General features: G+C 42.5%; 4 protein-coding genes across 6 annotated transcripts; 1 reads left to right on the forward strand and 3 right to left on the reverse strand.

Annotated features, from left to right (window-relative positions):
- Positions 1–509: 509 nt before the first annotated feature.
- Positions 510–2460, reverse strand: ssr4 (signal sequence receptor, delta). The gene is made up of 6 exons (XM_068748923.1): positions 2292–2460; positions 2072–2187; positions 1921–1995; positions 1686–1775; positions 1523–1588; positions 510–873 (listed from the first exon to the last, which is right to left on the reverse strand). Exons 1-6 carry the CDS (start codon positions 2338–2340, stop codon positions 769–771), a joined length of 501 nt encoding a protein of 166 aa, XP_068605024.1. The 5' UTR covers positions 2341–2460; the 3' UTR covers positions 510–768.
- Positions 2461–3033: 573 nt separating this feature from the next.
- On the reverse strand, positions 3034–10827 carry LOC137899836 (rho GTPase-activating protein 4-like). Its single transcript, XM_068743882.1, has 22 exons — positions 10812–10827; positions 9387–9479; positions 9108–9279; positions 8867–9029; positions 8584–8646; positions 8345–8473; positions 8127–8255; positions 7684–7905; positions 7509–7610; positions 7020–7187; positions 6794–6878; positions 6656–6680; positions 6461–6560; positions 6277–6337; positions 6076–6153; positions 5840–5968; positions 5647–5752; positions 5121–5351; positions 4975–5027; positions 4662–4890; positions 4540–4588; positions 3034–3760 (listed from the first exon to the last, which is right to left on the reverse strand). Exons 2-22 carry the CDS (start codon positions 9454–9456, stop codon positions 3605–3607), a joined length of 2520 nt encoding a protein of 839 aa, XP_068599983.1. The 5' UTR covers positions 9457–9479; positions 10812–10827; the 3' UTR covers positions 3034–3604.
- A 1420-nt stretch (positions 10828–12247) lies between these two features.
- On the reverse strand, positions 12248–14794 carry naa10 (N-alpha-acetyltransferase 10, NatA catalytic subuni). 2 transcript variants are annotated; one of them, XM_068745080.1, is made up of 8 exons: positions 14640–14794; positions 14408–14506; positions 14260–14318; positions 14129–14174; positions 13917–14032; positions 13745–13789; positions 12858–12942; positions 12248–12762 (listed from the first exon to the last, which is right to left on the reverse strand). In XM_068745080.1, exons 1-8 carry the CDS (start codon positions 14658–14660, stop codon positions 12580–12582), a joined length of 654 nt encoding a protein of 217 aa, XP_068601181.1. In that variant the 5' UTR covers positions 14661–14794; the 3' UTR covers positions 12248–12579. The 2 variants fall into 2 exon arrangements, with proteins under 2 accessions (XP_068601181.1, XP_068601182.1); XM_068745081.1 differs by having other exon boundaries at positions 14408–14457; positions 14640–14769.
- zgc:158263 (ceramide kinase family protein) lies at positions 14327–22004 on the forward strand. 2 transcript variants are annotated; one of them, XM_068745079.1, is made up of 14 exons: positions 14327–14338; positions 15879–16002; positions 17348–17443; positions 17611–17748; positions 17860–17988; positions 18126–18189; positions 18299–18444; positions 18520–18594; positions 18706–18858; positions 19002–19107; positions 19909–20012; positions 20784–20980; positions 21062–21363; positions 21533–22004. In XM_068745079.1, the coding sequence occupies exons 1-14, from the start codon at positions 14327–14329 to the stop codon at positions 21603–21605; spliced, it is 1719 nt and encodes a 572-aa protein (XP_068601180.1). In that variant the 3' UTR covers positions 21606–22004. The 2 variants fall into 2 exon arrangements, with proteins under 2 accessions (XP_068601180.1, XP_068601178.1); XM_068745077.1 differs by lacking the exon at positions 14327–14338.
- Positions 22005–22187: the final 183 nt, after the last annotated feature.

Here is a 22187-nt window from a genome sequence, read left to right on the forward strand (position 1 = left end):
CAGCTTTAAATAGCAGCACAAAGCTGCCACGGCGTGTTCAACCTGTAGCACTGCACCGCAGCGAGTCAGTCCAGCAACACAACGTGGCTTTTACACAAATTGCACACTTGATGTTGCTGCACATTGAGAGAAATCAGCTGCTACAGAGTGCAGCTGTGTTTCTCCTCCACTATCTAGAAATGCCAGTGCGTCAGCGATGCCTCCGCTCTGCAGGCAAAAATAGCCCCAACTTCCACTCGGAGTTCTGCTGCAACCCTCAGGATGAAAGCAGTATTCATGTATAGTCATGTTTAACTAGTATAAATTAGTTAGAGTATGTTTTAAGGTGTGAAATAATAATTATATTAACGTTAGAAGTTATTGCTCTACGGAAAGGAGCAACAAATGATTGTCATGACCTGAGTTATTAAACTCGCTCTGCTGGAACTGAATACATCTGTGCAAACCTCGCTAGAAAGGTAGAAAGATTAGCTCCTCTAAGCGCAACACGTCTCCCAAGCACGACTGAATGCAGTTTTGTTTTGTTTATTATTTTAAAAAATTACATTATTCCACAGACAAAATCATAATGCAATTATTGTGCCAAACGATAAGACTGACGGCATACAGACACAGTCTGAATAAAAACTACAAAGACTGCTCCTCCAGCTCCTCGTCCCAAAGCAGATTACGTGGCCGACACCTTTTGACTTTGGTTGGATCATCGTTCAAACACCACCGAATTCAGTCTTTATCAATCCAGTGGTTACAGAGTGATGATGGATCCGTTTAGGCTTGGATGGTGCTCTTGGCGCTGAAGGCCATGTAGTAGACCAGGATCCCGATGAGGCCGGCCACCACTTCAGTAGACACCCACGGACCACTCCATGCACCCTGCGCAAAGATTTAAACAGGAAGACAAAAATCAGAATAAATCACAAAGAGCCAAAAGCGAAGAATCAACTGGACTCATTTAAGTTTGATTAAACTCGTTCCACCTCTCATCCAAGAGGCTTAGGTTTAGGGTTCATCATAATAGGCAGACGAAGTGGAGCACACAAAATCCCACAAAAATCCCACAGTTGTATCCAGTTTAGAATTACAGAAGAGCTGAAAATCCATCACAAATTTTGGATCAACACCAAAATTCACTGGGTGTTGTGTTTCTGCCTGCCTATTGAAAAAAAGCCTCTGCCCAACCTCTTCTTCCTCAGTTTTTTTGTTTTGTTTTGTATCTGTTGAATACGACCCATTGTTTGCTGCCTGTTTGGTAAGGAATAGGTCACACGCCGTTTTAGAAGCTCTTCAGTAACGACTGGCGTCTGTTGAAGGTTTAAGGAAGCAAAACACCCAAAGTTATTGTAAAATACAAGTAATGAGCTCAAAGATGTTATAAAGCTTTGCACAGCAGCGAGGAACTGGAGCGATCGATCACTGTTGGTTCATCATTTCAAAAAAGCAACTCTCTCATTGGCGGTAATGTCATTCAGTGTTAGTTTGCTCAACTGTACAAGGCAAGAGTTGCACAGTAAAAATGACTCACCCTGTGGTCGACGTCGACAGAGAACAGAGGCTCAATGGCATTTACGTCTTCGTTGTTTCTCTGGGCCTGGATCAAAGGAGATACGAAAAATAATCAATGCAAATATTATCAATTGCAAAAGAAGTTGAGCGCACATGCAGTAAATTATGATTCAAACACTAACCTTGCGCAGAGCACTATAGGACTCCTCATCAAAGAACTTGACCCGATATGTTCCTGAGCTCGCCTCCTTGTGAGGAAGACTCCAGGAAACCTAAGGCAAGAAGGGCAATGCTGATTAATTGATGATTTAATAAATGATCAGCCCTCTTTAGAGGTACTATATTGTGTGAACTAGTAGATAAAAGGTGCATGTATCAATTGTATGAATATCATCTTCATCATCATCATCTTCATACCTGATATTTGCCAACATCCTGGCCTCTGGTCACAGGGAATTGTCTTCCATTGACATCCGCATACAGAGTCACACTCTGGAGGAAGGATGATCAATAACATGAAGCCAATCTCTAGTATTATTGTGCCTAACGCGTGACGGCGGCATGTTACCTGCGCTCCATTCGCACAGGTCAGGCTGAGCTCCACGATGAAGACGGACTCGGAGGAGATGACGGCGTCAGAGGTCGTGTAGGCCGAGGGCGTGATCACCGGGTCGGTGCAGCTCTCTACAGAGGACGGGTCCACGGAAACACGGACGACTCAGTCACCTGCAGGGCCGGTTAGCACGACAGGCTAACTAGCCCAAGCTCTTCTCTACTGCTACACTTACCCGAGCAAACAACCACCAGCAGCGCGACGAAGGCAGCGATCCGGATCATCGTGGAGTCTCAGAAGGTTGTCGGCTTTATTTGTTCGAGTCTCTGCGTCCGAGCTGCTGAACCGCGCTCCTCCTCACACTGACAGGCAGAAAGAAAGAAATCCACATCAGCGCACAGCTCCGGCGTCATCTGCGGCTGCGCGAGATGACGTGGTTTGTTTCACCGCGGTGCATGCTGGGAGGTCGCCCCCGTCGACACGTCATCTCAATGGAAACTGATTCCGAATCGAACTGTGCTTAGTGTGTACACACACACACACACACACACACACACACACACACACACACACACACACACACACACACACACACACACACACACACACACACACACACACACACACACACACACACACACACACACACACACACACACACACAGTGGCCTTAAAAGCCCATCTTGGCACTTTAGGTAAATACCATTTTCACGAAGTGATTAATCTAATTATAGTCACACCCAACGTTCCCTCTAAGGTACGCTCGTGCGTAATTACGCACAGCTGATACGGTCTTCGCGCAGCGAAATCTACGTCACGCGCAAAAAGAAATCCAACCTAAATTGAAAATAACAAACACGTAAAAATTCATTCCGTGCTATTTCCCACTGAGTTAGTGAGCGACCGGTGACTGGCTGCTCCGGCTAATGATGAGAGTCACATGTTTTTACGCAGCTAATAGACGCCATTGTAATCGGAATTTTAATCATTTTAATTCTTATCAAAAAGGGCATTCAGTTTCGTCCACACAGATTAGATGTACAGGCAAATCAGTGTAAACTACCGAGAAACAATTAATGGAGATATGCAAATTCGTTTTGGTTTCAGCATTCACAGTTTTCTTTTCTAAAATGATATGCAATCAGTAAACAGACTTGATGAATAATCTGTGTAGGTTAACATTTAGCATCAACTGGAATCTCTCAATATCAACAGTTACAAAGTTACAGACCAGTGCACAATTACATTCAAGCAGACACAAACCACTGTCCATTTCAAGAAATTCACATTTCGCATATTACATTGAAGGCCTGCAGTCCCAGCCGGGTTTACCTGTACGAAATGTAAAATAAATGTTCTGTGTTGGAAGCCAACCCACAATAAGATGTCCAAATCAATGAACCCCAGATAAGGTAACTGATCTCATGCAGTCTCTCAAAAGATGTGTTGAGAACAATTGTAAGAGCACATCATCCAACACCTCAGTTGTATCGCCTCCATCTCCCTTTCATTGTTACTGCCATCGGTTCAGTTCAGCGAATCCGCTCCTTATAAAGGCGGGGATCCCCCCCATCTGTTTCCATCCCATCTCCCTTTTCTTTGGGAAGCTTTGGCAGAATGAGAGGAAGCCATGAAGGAGGGTTCCTTCCCCATCTGTCGTGAAATGAGCTCCTTGAAGACAGAATCCATGTGGACACAGACCTCCTGTGAGATGAGAACAGACCCCAATGGGGATTAAAGACAAGACAAATATTTTTGTTCTCTGCATTCCTTCTCTCTTGAGAGCTTTTGATTATGTTTGTTAGAAAAGACATGGATAACTCCAATTTGGCACCTAGAGGCAATTGATAGGTTTCCAAGTATGACAAATCATCATGTGAATGAATTATCTAAAACTTGACGGACCATCTTGAAGTAATTCATCTTTTGGTCTGCGCGGTGAGAAATGCTTGACTCCACTCTAATCTGGATTAGCTCTTATCCTCCAGAAAAAAAACTACTAGAATATCAAGGCTGAAAACCAACAACATTTTGTTAAAAACGCAACATATTACCAACGGCACGCAGACTAGTTTGACTTTTGTAAATAAGGAGAGCTCCTGGAACTCGTAGAACCTGCAGCAGAATACTTGGATGCAGTCTTTAGTGTTTAGTTTAGCAGTCAAACAAATAAATATCAGTTGTGTTAATGAAAACAACATGCAAGTATTAGTACAGGGAAAATATATCGTTTACAATATGTCCTCCTTAAAGAGGACATTATGAAAAGAAATCACTTTTCCCACGTTTCTACTATTTTGGTGGTTTCGGGTCATCACTAACCCAAAAAGAGGGACGCTGTCCTGCAGCATCTGTTTGCCGTTTTGAACAAAGACCATCACAGATATTTCATATACCGGTAAGTGTCTGGGAGCTGTCCTTTAAGAAGAGACATGCTTTTATTTTGCAGGAGAAAAAGTGAGAGAGAGACACAAAGCACAAACCTTGTCTACTTGAACTGAAATATCCTCAGCAGATGATTGGTCCTGAGATCTATATGCATAAAGATGATTAATTAATAAATGAATAATAAGAAAGTATTTGTCTTTGTGCATGCAATACTCACTCTCTGCGCGCATTGCCAGGTGAAAGGACCCGCCGAGGCTTGCGCTGTGGCCCAAAGGGAATGTGGAGCACCACCTTTCCACCTGAAGCAATGCTGCCCCCTGCTGGTCCAGCTCCCAACCTACTCTTGTCAAACGACTCGCCCCTTTTTACCACAGAAAATGTTCTTTTCTGCGTTGGTGACGTAGAAGAGATGGCGCTGACGACAGATGAGGAACCAGTTTCCGACTCTGTAGTGTAAACACATCTCATTGTGAAAAAAAACCTGCATAACTTTATTCAGAGTGACAGACAGCAGAGCACATTGGACTTACCATCTTGGCAATGGTTGCGCTGCGTTTCTGCGTCGCCTTCAGTGACAGGCTCACTGTGGAGAAGACTGATAATCATAACACCATTCATGCATCCAAGCTGTGTGTGTGTGTGTGTGTGTGTGTTTAAGGAGCAGCATGTGTCTTACCAATCACCATGCTCAAGTGTCATGCATTTCTCATACACCGGACCTCTTAATTCACTCTGGCTGGGGAAGATGCTTTCATGATGCAGGATGAAGCTCTTCACCAAGTCGTTGATCTGAGCCTGCAGGGAAACGGCATTATCATCATCTTTAGATCCTCTTATCAGGCTGGGGCCAAAACACACAGCCAAGTTGTAAGGTTGCATCATGTTCTCGTCGCTGTACTGAGACACACTGGAGGCAGAGAGACAAAGGATTGTAAAAGAACAGAGGCTGTTAAACTATTCAGGCACATCCTAAAACAAAGCTCAGTGACGCTGCACGCTTCCTCATACAACACAGAGGCACATCGTTTAGCTCAACAAAATAAATATTTTAGATCTCTTTTTAAAAATCAGCTTCCTTCAAAACACATTTGTTCCGGCCTTCTGAGAAATAAACATTTTGTTTTCTTGCGTATCATCATTAGCTGTTTTTTTTTTTTTTTTACAGATGCACATCCTGAATATTGATGAGTTAAAGTACTCACTGATGAAGAAATGCAAAGAGGTATCTCATGACAATGATGACTGGCTTGGGGTAGGAAGAGATAACCAATTTGAGATGAGCCTCTCTCTCTGCCTTGTTCTTGATTTCTGAGAAAACGTGATGACAGATAGATGAGCTGCAGCAGAACACTCTAAGCCACACACACACACATTTCAGCATTGACATAAACCTACGGGCATGCTCCAGGAGGCGACATGCACTTTCGATGGGGAAGAGGGGATTCTCCAGACATCTGAAGTAGAGCTTCAACACTCCTGCGACAGAGTCCAGCTCATAGCTCTGCTCAGCTAGCGGATCCTCTCCTACAGAAGAAGCCCACAGCCTCGTATTATTATTGCCATACACACAGTGAAGAGGAGCCACTGCGTACGGAGGCATAGGGATTATACCCAGACAGACAGGACTATACCTCTCTCAAATGCATCCCTTAGGTTGTTAATCTCCATCTGAGACCCAGGCACACGAAATATCCCTTCATGGTGGAGACCTGTTTAGAGATATTAAATATATATATACGCATGTGTTTGACTGACTGATAGACGTATTTAACCTACCCCCTAACACTATTTAAGCCATAAGATGTAAATTATAGCCTCATCAGAATACTCACCGTTGAGGTTAATAAAGCAAATGCAACTTTGTACAACAATTGGAATCTGTTGTCCCGATGCCTGAATGAAAAGCAAGAGACGAATTTCACAGACAAGCCAGATGCAGTATTCCTGTAGGTAGGTTGATTTATAACAAGGGTGAAAGTGAGTGAGACGGTGCAATCATGGTAGCAGCTATGGTACCTCTATGAAGGACAGCATGTCTCCACTGAACAATTTGTGGTTGTGTGTTAAATTTGCACTTGTGGGAATCTTCCTGAAAGCCGTAGACTTTTCATACCGCCTGTGGAGTAGATACCATAATGAGAAAATAGACATAGCCTTTGTAAATTAAACAAGGCACAAGTGTTATTAGTGGGAACATTTTATACTTCTTACCTCAACTGACCCTTTGATGCATCAGCTATGGGGGAGGGGGAAGAAAATGTATCAGATTAAATGAAAACCAGCCAGAGCGGCGCAAGTTACATTGTTGCCACTCGTTTTGTGTTTTTGAGAGAAATGTGGAAGTGAAACCTTTATCCACAGCCACTTTAAGAAGGTCGTGTTTGGCTTGCAGTTTACAAGCTAGGGATCCATTTACAAGGTACTCTTTCACCCTCTGTAACAAATCCAACATGATTCTCAAGTTAGGGTTAAAAACAAAAATCCTAGAATCCTGCCTAAGTAACAATGATCGGCAAATGTCTGCTTAAAACCTGGTTATTGCCAAGCTGGCCATAAAATAAAATAAAAGACTCACAACGATATAGAGGGTTTCTAACTCCTGCAGACTGGCCCTGCGTTGGGCCACACTGGGCCTTGCTGTCAGGTTCTCCGTGCTGCCCTCCTGATCACTGCTGGCGTCTAGATCATCGTCACAGATACTGTCCAGCAGGAGAGCGTGGGCTGATGACATGTTCTTACTTCCCTGAATAGGAAGCAAAGATGCACCCAATGCCCCAGCATTACAACCTTTAATTTTAGTCAGGCCATTCACATAAATATTAAAGATTACGATGAAGACTGTAATGAACATGGCTCCAAAGTGTACTGCTCATGAAATTTCGATTGTGTGTGCATTTTAGACATCTTTTGAAGGGCAGAATGACAATTTCAGGACAAATAAAAGATGTGAATTTGATTTGGATGTTCAGTTCTGACCGGACTTTAAATATGGTCAAAAACACATGAATAAAAGGTGCGATGAAATAATCTTAGGCCCGTATGTGCACAATGTAACATACTCTACCTCTTCTGCTTCCTGGTTGACTGTTTCCAGTCTGGCTTGGATCTGTTTGAATCTGGTCTCGAGCTCACATCTCATCTCACACTCTGCACTGACCTCAGCAACCTATCAGATACAAGAAGGTCTAAATGTGATGCAACACACATACGCGCACACACACACACGCGCGCGTGCACACCTGGTCTCCATCATGGGGCTGATAGGTGAAGTTAAAAGGCATGCAGAAGGTGTTATGGTGGTCCTGCATGAGGGAGTCCCTATCTTGGCTCTGGTCTATTTTGGACAGCGTCTTCTGGAGCTGCTGCAGACCCATGCTGAGGTTCTGCTGGCTCTGCCACCGACTGGTCAGGTAGGCTTGGATAACCTGAGACAAAGAGAGATGGTACCCGGCATCTGCACACTGAGGAAGGAAAGGGAAAGGGAAATGCAGATCATGAAGACGTCATTAAACAAGATATTTTGAAGTTTCCGGTGCTTTAGGTCCAATACCAAAATGTTTTAAGTTTTAGAGGGTTCTTGATTATCCTAATATGGATAGTCCCAGAGGTGGGGGAGGGGGGGGGGGTCACCATTATTCAATGGAAAAGAAAACAGAAACACAGATATAAAGGAGGCACTCACATCCATGAGAGAAGAAATGTCTTGGACGTAGTACTTATTCATTGAGGCACTGACAGCAGCCAAGTTTAGGAGGTAGTCGTTCCGGGCCTTGCTGAGTTTGAAGAAGATGTCTTGGACCTTAATCTGTCTCTATGGTGCAAACATATATTCTTAAATGAGAGACTAAATTGACAAATGCACCTTGGTTAAATTATGGAGGTAAAAGGGTATTCATTTACTTTCTCTATTAACCGCTCCAGTTTCTTCGTGGCGCCCTGCTTCTGCTTTTCTTCCTGTTTCTCTGCCTCCTTCAGCTTCCCCTCAGCACACACAAAATCAGAGTGGTACTGGCAGTACGTCCGCCATGCCTGCAGACATACACACACACACACACACACACACACACACACACACAAAACCATGCTTTTCTTTGTTTAGTAAACAAAGAACACATTGGAGTGGTTGGCTTCTCCCTCACCATCTGCATCTCCGTGGTAACCTTCAGTAGCCCATCCTGTAGCTGAACACAGATGTCCTTACTCTGGATCCAATGACAAAATACAAGGTAAAATGGCAGAACACAAAAGTCCCAAAGCAAAATGCAAAAAACGCTTCTTAATGTCAAGAGTTTAGTAGAAATACGGGGGCAAAAGTTGGAGACAGAAACCAAGGGCTTCGAGAAACCTGCACGACGCAGGTGCAGACTTGCCTATAGTGGAAAACCGTGCTAGTCCTCGGAAGGTGCCAGTACTCGCACTTACCTTCTTAGCAAGGCGTTGTGTGTACTCCAGGCAGTGTGTGAGGGGCTGGATAAGGAAACTGCTGCAACTCTCACTTAGTCCACTGTGGTCCCTACTTTCTTGGCGGGTCTGGGACAGCAGAGCCGTCCAGACGCAGGTCACCGTGTTACTGCTGGGCTCTTTCCTGAATTTACATGTAATGTGTCAAATACAAACAGGAGTGGTTCAGTACAGCATCCTCAAACTTCAGAGCTGCCTTTACCTCTTGATTCTGGAGGTGAACCGTTCAGCAAGTTTTTCAAGAGAGCGAGCGTAGTCATTTTCAATCTCGCCCCGCCGCCGCAGGTAGTCCGTCAGGTCCTGCAGCTGTTGGCTCTTCTGCTCAAGCTGTAAATCCAACACTTTCAGCTGGTCCACAAGTTGGCAGCGAACCTCTGATAAGGACGACAAGAAGAGGGGAGAAACACACAATGACTAATTCTGTGTTCTAATGGGGGGGGGGGGGGGGGTTATAGAATGGTGTGAATAAAACTCATTCTACCCTTGATTTGCGTGTCGTAGTCCACCGAACCAACCCGCTCTCTCCATTGCTTCATAGAAGAAGAAATCATTTCTGCTCCAAATAGAATGAATTCTGAAAAAAAAAGTAAAAAGAACAAATCCCAACAATCATGTACAGTGCATTATGAAATATCCGCTGGTTCCTCTGAACTTTCTCGTAGAATATTCGGCCGTTTCATTTGCATGCAAGCTATTCTAATATTATCCTGACAAAGTATGGTGAAAACAAGTCAAGGCTTATTCCCTGTGCTGCACCCATGACTGCTCAATCCGGTACAAGAGCACTCCCCTTCACGGCTCTTTTCCAACTTCCTCCCGCCATTTAGTGTAACAAATGCCCCCCCCCCTGTTCTGGACGACATTTAACCAGTCAGTACGAGCTGCCCGCTGCACCGGTCCGGCTGCAGGATTGCATGAGGTGCACAAAAACGCCTTGTGGTTCAACAAGTTGAACCACAAGTTTTAGGCCTTGTGGCCAAGTTGAACCACAACTCAATTTGAGGCACTTTGAAGAGTGCAGGTGGTTTTATCGATGACACTGAAGTCAAATAATACTGTCATCATGTAATTTTAAGAATAAAACAGCTAATCCAGCTGCTTTTATTAGTATTTCTAGACCGAGAATCCATTTGATTTTCAAGTTGTAGGACTGCAGTACTTTACCATTTGTCTTGTTCTCTATAGAGTTTAGAAAAAATAAAACACAACTGACTCATCTCAGAATGTAAACCACTGTCATTTGAACAGGTGATAAAATGCCAGACGTCTGACATATTGAGAACTGACAATTCAACCACTGACAGAAAAAACAACATCTGGTGCACTCCAGAAAGGGGAAGAGTGCCGCAGTTTTTTTCTTCCAGGATCACAAGTCTTGTACACATTTGTCTGTCCTTCTGCTTTTTTTTTTTTTCACTCATCACTCATCAGCAGTGGAGGCATTTCCTAACCAACCCAGTGAGCAAGAGTCTGCCATATAAAGTAAACTCAAAGATCCAACCCATGTCATCCTTTCCCGATCAGCCCTGTCATTCCTTCTCTGTGTAATCAGCAGTGAATCACCACCTCCTCTTATTCCCCTTATATGTATTAAAGCTAGTGTTAACCTTCCTTACTTTTCAGCTGTTGGTAAGTCTACATGTTTCACTCTGGGCTTTGACAAGCACAAACACATACTTGCTTGCCTGAGCAGTGAGACAGTAATTGTCCTGAGGGCTGCGTCTATGGCCAACAATAACTCAACTGATGAAAGGATTGTTAACTTAACGATAAAGCTCCCCAAGAAGCAGAAAAAAAACCTTATCCATTTGACCTAAACTGACAAACCGGGTTTTTTAGGGGAATCATACTGTTTAGAAATTAAATAGAAGAAATGTTGATTTGCATCCAAGATAAAGAGTCTTACCTGAGCAGGAGCAATCCTGACAAGCCTCTCTCAACTGAGGGAACTAAATAATGCCGGTTGGTAACAGCACAGTAAGCTCTCAGGCGTTCCACCTCCCCCTCACGCTGGACACGGATGGTTGTGGGTGGAGTGAAAGTCATCTTTCTGAATCGCTCTGTCACACATAAAGGCATGTACAGCTCTCTCTCTCTCTCTCTCTCTCTCACACATTCAGCTGCTTGAGCCACCGGTGCACAATTGCGGCACACTCTCATGCAGCTTCTTGAACTCCACAGGTCCCCATTCCAATCAATCACCAGCTGTCTTCACTGATTAGTCTCTCAATACTGGGTTTTTCCCACTGTGGGATTCCTGGCATAGAATATGTTATCTCTTACATACTGTACTATATGGCTGTGGAAACATACATCAAATAAAATGGCTTCACAAATGCTTTAAATGTGTCTGACTTCTGAAAAAGTCCCAGATCACTTTAATCACATGCGCTTCACTTGTTTTGAACAGCTGCTACTTTAACTTCTCTGATGAAAAGTGTTAAGTAGAATGAAAGTTGCCGTTATCCGTCACGTACTTCTCTCTTAAAAAACCCCCTGCTGTATTAGAACACCGCTGACTGGAGGAAGTTGCAACACAGTACTGATGTATCGGATGACCTTTCACTGTGAACGAGAGCCGGCTTCAGTCTTCATTTAAGACTTTTCACAACACATTTCAACTCAGCTCCAAGCAGAGAGGGATCAAATGGCAAAGTTGTACATCCACTGTTGAAAGCAGTTTTTTTGTATTTGTTAAGTATATTTTCCACTTAAGTATCGTATCTGTAGCTTTAGTATGATTTCCCCCCCGTAGGGTGGCCTTAGAGACAGGGTGAGTCAGCTCAGTCACCGTGGAGGAACTCTGAGAGCCGCTGCTCCTCCACATCGAGAGGAATAAGCTGAGGAGGCTCGGGCATCTGTTTCGGATGGCTCCTGCATGGACGCCTCCCCAGGGAGCTGTTCCTGGCATGTTCCTTCGGGAGGAGGCCTCAGGGGGGGGGGGACCTGGGACACACTGGAGAGTATGGTGATGTGTATATGTGGTGTGTCAAAGTGAGGATTGGTGTCACCAGTTTTAACTTCGTTAGGAATCAAAAATAAATCTTCAAATTCCAGCCACTCTCTAAGGACGTTACACAATCATCCAGAACCTTCAACACGAATCCCATCCCTCATTAGATTCTGTCAATACTTAATTTCAGTGTGGATTCTAGAGACCTCTTTACAGTCCGGATGGTACAAGACTCAGATGACATCCAGCTATGTGTTAACCAATCATTGAGGCATTTCATTGACTGTTTCATAATGGCCAAGATATACTAGTTTCCATAACAACTAGTTATTAGAACGTAAGACTCCACACACAAAAACGCTTTTCACAAATAAATGCAAAGCCCAAGTGTTATGAGTGTTTTATTTGAAGTATTTTTTTTTAAATAATGAAGATCCCAGATTGAAAAAAAAACAGAAACACTTGTTGTAAATTTCATACAACTAGTGAGTCCAATAAAAACACAGCAGATATTTGTTTTAGTTTCATCTAGCTAACAGGCTGGCTCGTTTCCTTAACCAAAATGTTGTCGTTTTTTCATCAATAATGTGAAGAAAAACCCAGCGATGGAAATGCATGAACGGGATTTATGCAAAGACAGTCCCAGTTTTTAAAGTCAGAGTCAATTAGAGATAAAAAGTGGAAATGAGGGATGCATTTAAAAGCGTCTCGGACTGCAGCGTCATTGTGAATCAGAGGAAGAATCTTTAACGTCTGTGCTTTCTGTTGCCTCGCTGACTTCACTCAGCTCTTTGCTCTCCCCGCCGCTGTCTCTCTCACTCTCCCTCTCCTGGTCACCAGACCCCGATGGGCTCTGGCCAGACGGCGCTTCCTGGCCGGACACACGCACTCCGGGCTTTCTCAGCTGTAGGACAAAGAAAAAAACAAGATTCATTATCAGAAGCTGCGCATTAGAGTTCTCAACATAACAAGCAGCATGATATGTGAAAATGATGTCACCTCATCAGCCATGTGAGCCAAGTCTCTCTTCATGGCATAGGCATCCTCACCATCAGCATAATACTTAGGCTCTATCTCACTAATCCTGTAAAGCAACACACTGAGATTAAGATTAAGAGATTAAGTTTATTTACCAGGATCTTTCTACCACTGTCGAGGAGAAGGTTCTAATGATTTGTAGCATTTAATCATTTCTAGCTAAATATTCTGCTTTGCGTCAAATATAGATAATCCAGCAGCACAAAATCGATTGTAGGTAAAGCAAGGCAAGCGCAGCGAGAATAAGTTGTTTTCAAATCATCTTAGTAATTTAAGCATTTATGTTTGACAAATATCGAGCTGGTGATTGCTGCAACAGTGGAGAGACAGAGCAAGATCGTTCTGGTCCGTTTTTTTTCCTATCTATTTTAAGAGAGTAACGGTTTGGTGCTAATCTGTCCATTAGCACAATTAAACCAAACTATACTGCTTCAAATTTATCAAAGACATGAAGATGAATTTTTTTTTTTGCATATGTCCTACAATACAATAGATCAAAATGTTCTGAAAGCCACTGGATGAAAATATAGTTAACAATAAAATGCATATTGGGCTGGATGACACAGCAAGAAAAACACTTCTCTCTTGTAAAAAAAAAAAAAACCACACAAAAAAGCGTGCATTTACGATTACAAACTTGTGTTTGTAAACATTTTCTCCGCTCATTCTTGTTACTGTGATATGCCGATTAAACTCTTATATTTATACATCCCCAACATGTGAGTCAAACCATTTTACTTATCCAATACAATTCACACGTTCCTTATTTCTGGATATCCGAGCTGTAACAATGCAACAAGAATGTATGAACTATGAAAAATTTTAAATGCTGAATTATTCAAACTTACTGGAACTTGAGTGTGTTTGAGTAAAGGTGCAGAGCTGCCCGGTTGCTGCAGGCAGGAGAAAAAGAAATCAGTTTTACTAATGTAAATAAAGTGTTAAAAAAGACTTTGTAATCTACAAACCATACCACATAACTACAAAACATCATCACAGAATGCCAACGGTGCACAGTACCTCTTGCGTACGTGAAGTGAGACATATTTGGCATTGAAGTTTTCAATCATGGCCCGGCTGGCCTGGTCCATCAGCTTCTGAGCCAGACCAAGGCGCCTGTGAGAGCGTTTCACTGCCTGTACCAGAAACAGATGAGAGTTCTGTTACATCAGGAAACCCACAGAGATACACCAGCAAAATGAGTGAGTGACGTTTCACCCATTCATACTCACAAGGGATGTGATGTGTCCATGGGGTACATCATCTGGGTCCTCCTCCCTACAAAAAGGTTCACAAGTTTGTTTACTGTTTATATAGTGGAATAAATGTTAGTTTTTAACATCAACTGAATAAAGTTACTTACATCTTTGCGAGCACATATCCTACAATTTTGCCATTTTCGTCCTCTGCAATATATGAGAGCTGAAAATATGAAAACACGTGTCAAATAAACAGTTTGGAGACATAAACACGATTTTAGATCACGGCGCTTTCATCACAGACTAATTTACCTGAGGCCAGGACAATCCGTGGTAAAAGTAATATTTCATCTGGTAGTTCTCTGGAAGACACAGCAGGTTGCAATGCTGCATATTCATAAGATCCTCCGGCTGAATAGAGAAACCGCACGTCAGAAAGATAGCGATACATGAAAGGCTAAAGAGTATGCTAGAATAACTAGCCTTGCTACAGTCTAGTTCCTTTGAAAGCAGCATGGCTTCGAGCGGTTTTCCACACACTTACCCTTGCGTTTCGTATGTTCATTTTGTTCGCTGGTCTGTTAGACGAGTTACATAAACAGAAATCAAATATGACGCAATGAACAGATCAATGCATAATAATTGCGCTACAAGTGTTAAAGAGCTTATCTAGCTAGCTAGCTTGAGGAAGGGAGGAGAGGGTTGGAGCGCGTGCGACAATGACGACCACATGGTTTGCTCAGACTTCACACTAAAAGTTACAACCCTTATGTGAGGTGCAAAATGTTTTCACAAATCACTTTTATTTTGAAAAACACGCCACGAAGGCTTTCAGACAGCGGAAGTTAAGATAGCGGAAGTTCAGACAGCGTCCAGCTCGACAGTTCAAAATAAGTGCAATAGTGGTAGATTGTCTTTAGTGTGTTTTTACATGTGTGATATTCAGAATATTTATTATATTTAATCTATATTGTATTTGTATATTATTATAAATATTTTATATTATAGTGTCTCTGCTCTTGTTATTTTTTTATATGATTGCATATAGATTCTCGTGTGTTATTCAAATGTTGTAATTAGTGAAATCTAAGTTTCTCTTACACTTACATTATATTGTTATCATAAAAAAAATGCTGTTTGTGCAGAATGTTGTTAACATGTCCTCTGTAATGGACAAATGTCCACTGCAGAGGACATGCTAACTGGGTCTCAGGAATATATCGGTGAAATATTTAAAGCTTTTTGGACCATTTTTGTCAGTTGCGCAACAAATTCTCCATTGATGAGTGTGAGACTGGACCGAGCATGTACCGGAGCCATATTTTGGAGACAATCTGGATGAAGGGACAGACCAACTAATTATGACACAAATGTTTCACCAAACGTTTGAGGTCGCTATTTTATTGTATTTTATTATCGTCATCCGCTCCCTCTGTCTTCTTCCTTATTTTAAGGACGGCTAATACCACAGGTAAATGGAGTCGGCATCCAATCAGAAGCGCATGGGATCGTAACAGGTGTCAGGGGGCGGGATCCTGTAGGAAATGCCTTTTTGAGAATTACACTGCGCACTAGTCGGTGCTTTTGCGCTTTACAGGCGCAATAACTCAAATTTATATTCTTATTTGTCGTTTTTTTTGAGAGAACGCTGAACATTTTCTCATGTCAAATTAGGACGCTGGTGCGTTGTAGGCCGATGGCGAGATTGGATTTTCAACCTGTACGTGTGTTTATTTTGTGAAGCACGGGAATGAGCGCCGCGGCGTCTGACACGTTTATCCAGATGGAGACAAACTCGAAGCTGGAGTCAACCTTGTGGGTCGGGAGTAAAAGATACCGGGCGGTCTTGACCGGCTGGCATTTCAACTGGACTGAGGTGGATTTGAAGGATCGCAATAAAAGAGCAAGTATGTCTCTAAAGAACAGAACAAGTCCCTCTATATAACCTACTATACTAGGTTTGTTTTTTTAACAGCCCGATTCCTCTGTTGGCTGAACTTACTGTGTACATAATAACTCAAACTCAAGTGTATATTTATTCTGAACAACAAACGCAAAACACATCACAGGGAGGGAGCGTTCAGAGAACGTGAAAAACAAGTTGAACAGCATTAACGCGATACACAGAATGCAGAATAAGGTTAAACCTCTGTGTGACCAATCTTACGTACAAGTTTGACCGTCACTGTAAAAATATTTAAAACCACTAAAGATACGAGATTGATAAATGACAATACAGGGTTTATATTGTAATCTAATGCTATATACTGTGTATTTGAAGTGTGTTGAAACCAAATAATATTGGCGCAAAGCTGATGAAATTATGTTTTCCCAAACTTTATCCAAAGTTCTTTTTGCAGTTGGACATTAGAAGACCTCTCTTAAGACGATCATTTTTATTTAATTACTAACAGCTCTAGTGAGTCTGCCTTTTTTGGTTTCGTTTGCCATAGTAGGAAAAGCGCCAGGCGTTCCCTTTGCCTGTAATGTCATAGTGAGCCAGTATTAACAATACTAGAACTCTTGAAACTGAACAAGTTCCAATTAATTTTATCATCAGCACAAACAAGGAAAGGCTACAGGAATGAGTCTGGTTGTCTCGTTGTCATGTTTTGTTAATAGAGTATAACTAAAAAATAATAATTTTCATAAAGCTTTCTCCCTGTGCTCTTTAGCATCGTTGACATTTGTATTTTTTATTTCCACTGCTATGAGTTTGAGTTTGCCTCAAACTGTACATTTGTTTTTGTTTCATTTGGTATTTTCATTGTTTCCATATAAACTGTTGAGGGTCTCAGTTGAGGCTTAAGATGGCATAACTCCAAAACTGTTCAGTATGGGATTTAATATCCTTAAATCCCATTTACAGGAAAAGCTTCTTTTGATGCTTTGGGATTTTTTGAAGCATTTATTTTGTTTGTTAATTCACATTTTTATGAATTATATCTCAGATGTGCAAACTTGAATTACAATCACAATCAAAATGTAAATAAAGTTGTTGTTTTTTCTAACTGACTTACCTGCACCTGTCATGGGAAAAGTATTTGACAGGTGTTGCAGTAAAAAAACAACGCACCTAAAACAATGTGAGAGAGCTCTGGCATTGGAACAGCTCAATGTTATTAGTTTGTTTCTGCTTCATTGGCAAAATAAACTAAAGCTATCAGATGGTTGAATTATTCTGTTCACGATATGCAAAGAAACATTTCCCGCTGAAGTTTGCTCTGTTTGTATTTGTGTTTGTGGTTGAAGTCTCGGTGCCTGTGTCGGAGGTGGTTGGAGTGGTGGAGGGCCGGATGGAGATATTACCCCAAAAATCATTTGAAGACACGGACAAAGACTTCACAGGTGCGGTTTCTTGGGAGAGTCAGATACAAGACGAGACACTGAATAATTTACTGCACATGCAAATGAGCAGCTCACAAGTAACAAATGTAAACCCTCGTGTTGCGGCAGTAAAGATTGTGTGTTCACAGCTCACAACTTTGTCTTCTTTGTCTATCGTCCACCACTAGTTTTTTATGTGAAGCGTTGCAGAAGTGGAGGCCCTCATGGTTTATTATGGAGACTGGGCCAGGCCCAGTTCAGCTGCCCCAGTCAGGTTCTTAGAGACCAGTGGACGGATCAACTAAAAGCTGCTGTGAAAAACCACAGTAAGGATGGCTCCTAAAGACAAAGCTCATATTATGTCTCCTGTATCTTATAAATGTGTTAATCCTCTTCATTCAAACACTCCGGTAAAACTCTGTATATGTGCCCTCCAGGTCCGGTGCGCCCACACCGGCTGTTGGTGTTCATCAATCCGTTCGGAGGGAAAAGGAAAGGAGGAGAGATCTACCATTCTCTGGTTGCTCCTCTCTTTGAGCTGGCTGGTATCGGCTCACATGTCATAGGCAAGTGACCATCAAGCGGTACCAACTTGCCTTTATGCATTTGGAGAACAATGTTGGAGAAGAGCATTTGAAATGCTTTAAGAAGATTAGACAGAGTAATTTGTTGTTCCTGTGTAATCCTAAAATGTAATGTTTAGTGACTGACAGGGGAAACCAGGCCAGAGACCACCTCCTGAAGAAAGACCTGTCAAGCTTTGACGGGTGAGAGTACTGCAAGTACAAACACTCGTACCCAGTGGGGGAAATGGCAGTTAAGCTCGCTGGGAGGGAGGCGCTCTCCTGATAGAGACGGCGTGTTTGCTTATGACAGCGTGGTGTGTGTCGGCGGGGACGGCACGTTCAGCGAGATACTCCACGGTTTGATTGGACGGACTCAACAGGAGGCCGGCCTGAATGAGAACGACCCTGCAGTGGATTTGCAGCCTTGCCCTCTTCACATTGGCATCATCCCCGCCGGTAATGACACTGTCGTTCATAAACCGATGGCATTTGATTTAGAAGATCACAGATCATGGTGTGTCTTATTTATAGGCTCTACAGACTGCGTTTGTTACACCACAGTGGGAGTGATCGACCCTGTTACTTCAGCTTTGCACATTATTATCGGTGAGGGCTCTTTAAATCTTTGTTTGTGTGTGTGTGGTTTTTTTTATTAACATCTTAAAAGCTTGATTGTTTGGATTATTAATCCCTGCTTATCCACCAAATACCTTACAGGAGACTCCCAGCCTTTGGATGTGTGTTCGGTCCACCAAGCGTCCACCCTGCTGCACTACTCGGTGTCCATGATGGGCTATGGCTTCTACGGGGATGTTCTAGCCGAGAGCGAAAAGCACCGCTGGATGGGACCTCTACGATACGACTATTCAGGTAAGGGAAGGAGACGGTCTCAGAGTCTTTATCTACGTTCAGCTCATAGTTAGAACTTTATCTTGAACAGGAACCACACCTCCGAATGTACTTGTTCTATACATGCTGTGCTGTGTATTAACTTACTGCTCTCCCTTGTCTAGGCACGATGGTGTATCTGAGCAACAGGAGCTATGCAGGCATAGTTCAGTATCTACCAGCAGACACCGTGCTCTCCAGCCCCAGAGACAGAACACGCTGCCTTTCAGGGTAAAACAGCAACTACTGGCAAGACACGTATAACTGTTTAATTCAGGGACAATACCGATTTTCTTTTTTTGTTATCGAGAAGAATAATGACTAATATTGGAAAACATTTGCAGTCAAAATCCAAAACTTCAAGGCCAAGTTGAGAAAAACCACCGACTTAAGCTAATTCTTATTATTTATTTGCTTCAGTGTAATTTTGAGATACTTGTGGAAGCCCCCTTTAAGTTAAAAAGAACAAAACTTTAAACATGTCTCACTGAGTCATGTAGAGTGTAGTGTGTGATATTTCTATTGCAACAACCATTAAATAATGTATTATATAATTCTGCATCAAACTGTATGAACCTACAGAAATACTGAAAACCTGTCACAAGCTTTGGTGACTGATGTTTACTTTGCTATCCAGTGTATCAAAGAATGAGGACAGTCCTATTCTTACCTTATAATAAGACAGGGATAAAGCGACACTGGGAGGAGCATCATTATTATTTAAGCAGCACCGAAATGGTTCAAATGGACTGTTTGAGACGCTGCGGCTGTTACCGCCAGCAGCAGCAGCTTCTCAGGTGTTGTGTGCACCTTGAGGAGGGTTTGGAACCACATCGGGAGGAACTCGATCTGAGGTGTGCCTCAGCCTCCTGTTACAGGGCGCTGTCTCAGAGCTTGCCTCGGGCAGCTGCCTCGCTCTGTCAGAAAATGGTTTCTGAAGCTCTTCAATGGGTGTCAAGATGAAGGATCTTGCAATTTCACAGACTCCCAACCAGGATGAGAATTGTTTATGTTGCATGTTTATATGTTCAGGTGCAGTGTGTGCTCCAGAAGCACAGAACAACTTTTCCCTCACTCTTCAAATCCAAGGTCCCTGCACAGCTCCAACTCCAGCCAGTTTAGGAATGACCAAAAAGGTAACAACGTTGGCCCATTACGGTCCTGTGTGTGTGTTCGTGTTCTAATTCAATCCATTTTTGAAACTATATCTTTGTGTTTTGTCTTATGAAGTCATAATTTTGTATCTTGGAGCATTCAACAGATTAAAATGTCCGCACATCCTCTGCTAAATACATATGCCCTTTAATGAACATTTTATACACTATTATATGGGATATTAAAGCATTAAAAAAATCAGTATTATTTTATTGATAAAATATTATGGCCAGTGTTGTTTTCCTATCAATGTATATTCTTAAACATTATACATTCCGGTATACTGTATCTCAGTACTCAGTGCCAGAATCACACACAGGGGCAACTGGCATGTCTTTGGCCACCTCTGTATTTCTCTCAATTTTTCTATTACCCCAAAGCTCTGAATCAATATGCTGACTGAAAGACATACCCAGCAAACCTGGCAACTAAGAATTTGATATACCACCGGTTTGAGTTGAAAAATGAAGCTTGACTCTACTTCTCTATTAATCATCTCATATTTGCCTTTCTACCCGTTCAACCACTTCCAAGGCCCTTATTTGTCACCCCTGCGTCACAGTTCCCACCTTTTATTTAAAGCACACTAATGCAAATCAAACCAATAAAGTACACAAGTATGCAAACAGCTTAAATCTGCTCTGGAATATGGTGAGCAAAACCTACAGAACTACAAAACACATATAAACACAGTTTGGCCTGATAAAGTCGTCATTCATTTTTAGATGCTTCTCTTTCGCTCATCTCTCCAGGTGAGTGGGTGACTGTGGACGGCAGGTTCAGGTGTGTGGCTCTCACCTGTATGTCCAGCTCTTGCCAGAGGAGTCCTCTGGGCCTCTCCCCTTCAGCCCACCTGGCAGATGGAACGGGGGACCTCATCCTGGTGCGGGACACTCACCTACTTGGATTCCTGAAGTTCCTTTACAGGCACACCAGCACTCAAGACCAGGTGATGGGGCATTTCCCCACAAAACAAAGCTTAACTTGTCATTTTAAACACTCTTACGTTTCTCTCTTTCTTCTATCTTAGTTTGACCTGCCATTTGTGGAGGTTCACCGTGTGAAGGGCCTCCGTTTTTCTCTCCCCTCTGGCAATCAAGGAGAAGAATATGAAGGGATTGGAGTGGTGAATAATATTTTAGATGAAGAAGACGAGACTGTAAGCAGGAGTGGATCTCAGCAGCACCTAGCAGAGACGGGCACATGGCGAGAAATGAACAAAACGAACGCATGCAGCACATTTCTTTGTGGTCTGTGCTGCAGCAAGGCTCCTGCTGCATCGGTGTGGAACTGTGATGGAGAGATTCTGCCCCTCATTGAGATCCTCTGCCGGTAAGAGCTGCTGTATTTGGGTATTCTCATACACTGCTGTATTGCACTCTTTTTCACGTCGGGTTAGATTTTCAAACTGCTCTGTCATAACAGGAAAACATGAAAATGAACTTTTAGGACTGGTCTGGATAAACATTTTTCGAAGCTTTAATTTTGTTCCACTTCTCAGGATTCATGGACAGTTGGTGCGTCTGTACGCCAGGGGCGCGGAGGACGGAGCAGCCATGCAGCAACGGCAGTGAGAAAAGTGATGAACGTCACGTTGGACGATGACGAAAGCAGCAACAGGACTGTTTGCAAGGGAAGGCTGATTTGATGTTTGGTTATTTTTTTATAGACTATCCAGACAACAGCACAGTCTGTCATGAGCAAATAGTTCCTAATATTTCAGGTACTTTTACTTAGCAATATATATATTTTTAAAAAAGAGTAAATAAAGCTATTTATTCTTAAAACGTGTTTGTTTAATATTCCTCACTAAAATTGCTGTTTAATGAAGTGCAGGTTGTCGGTTTTTTTGCATCCAAATGAAGTTTAAGGTCTGCAAATTCATTTATTTTTGCCTTAAGCATCCAGCAAAAGAGATCCAGGGGATGTCAGCAGATGTTAAGATAATATTCTTCATGTTGTTGCAATAAAAGGCCTGAATGACATTCTTACATTAATCATGACACTCAAACTTCTTTTTCGTTGAGAGTCAACAGTTCTTACAAAACTGGTTCAACAGGATCTCCATAGTATTTGATGTTGTGCTGTTGCCTTGAATGCGTCGCGTTCAGCTCCATTGTGGCTAGTGATGGCTGTAAACGCAGAGCAAACAATCC

Source organism: Brachionichthys hirsutus, chromosome 2 (genome assembly GCF_040956055.1).
Source record: "Brachionichthys hirsutus isolate HB-005 chromosome 2, CSIRO-AGI_Bhir_v1, whole genome shotgun sequence".
Lineage (NCBI taxonomy): Eukaryota > Metazoa > Chordata > Actinopteri > Lophiiformes > Brachionichthyidae > Brachionichthys > Brachionichthys hirsutus.

Coding starts and splice junctions, on each gene's coding strand:
- LOC137899836 (XM_068743882.1), bottom strand. CDS start 9,456: ATGATTTCTTCTTCTATGAAGCAATGGAGAGAGCGGGTTGGTTCGGTG. Junction 8,474..8,583: donor TTACCACGGAGATGCAGATG/GTGAGGGAGAAG, acceptor GTATGTCTGCAG/GCATGGCGGACGTACTGCCA. Junction 5,753..5,839: donor TCGCCTCCTGGAGCATGCCC/GTAGGTTTATGT, acceptor ACGTTTTCTCAG/AAATCAAGAACAAGGCAGAG.
- ssr4 (XM_068748923.1), bottom strand. CDS start 2,340: ATGATCCGGATCGCTGCCTTCGTCGCGCTGCTGGTGGTTGTTTGCTCG. Junction 2,188..2,291: donor GCTGGTGGTTGTTTGCTCGG/GTAAGTGTAGCA, acceptor CGTCCTCTGTAG/AGAGCTGCACCGACCCGGTG. Junction 874..1,522: donor CTGTCGACGTCGACCACAGG/GTGAGTCATTTT, acceptor ATCTTTGCGCAG/GGTGCATGGAGTGGTCCGTG.
- naa10 (XM_068745080.1), bottom strand. CDS start 14,660: ATGAACATACGAAACGCAAGG. Junction 13,790..13,916: donor TCACTTCACGTACGCAAGAG/GTACTGTGCACC, acceptor TCCTGCCTGCAG/CAACCGGGCAGCTCTGCACC. Junction 12,763..12,857: donor TGGCTCACATGGCTGATGAG/GTGACATCATTT, acceptor TTTGTCCTACAG/CTGAGAAAGCCCGGAGTGCG.
- zgc:158263 (XM_068745079.1), top strand. Junction 17,989..18,125: donor TATCGGCTCACATGTCATAG/GCAAGTGACCAT, acceptor TGTAATGTTTAG/TGACTGACAGGGGAAACCAG. Junction 18,595..18,705: donor AGCTTTGCACATTATTATCG/GTGAGGGCTCTT, acceptor AATACCTTACAG/GAGACTCCCAGCCTTTGGAT.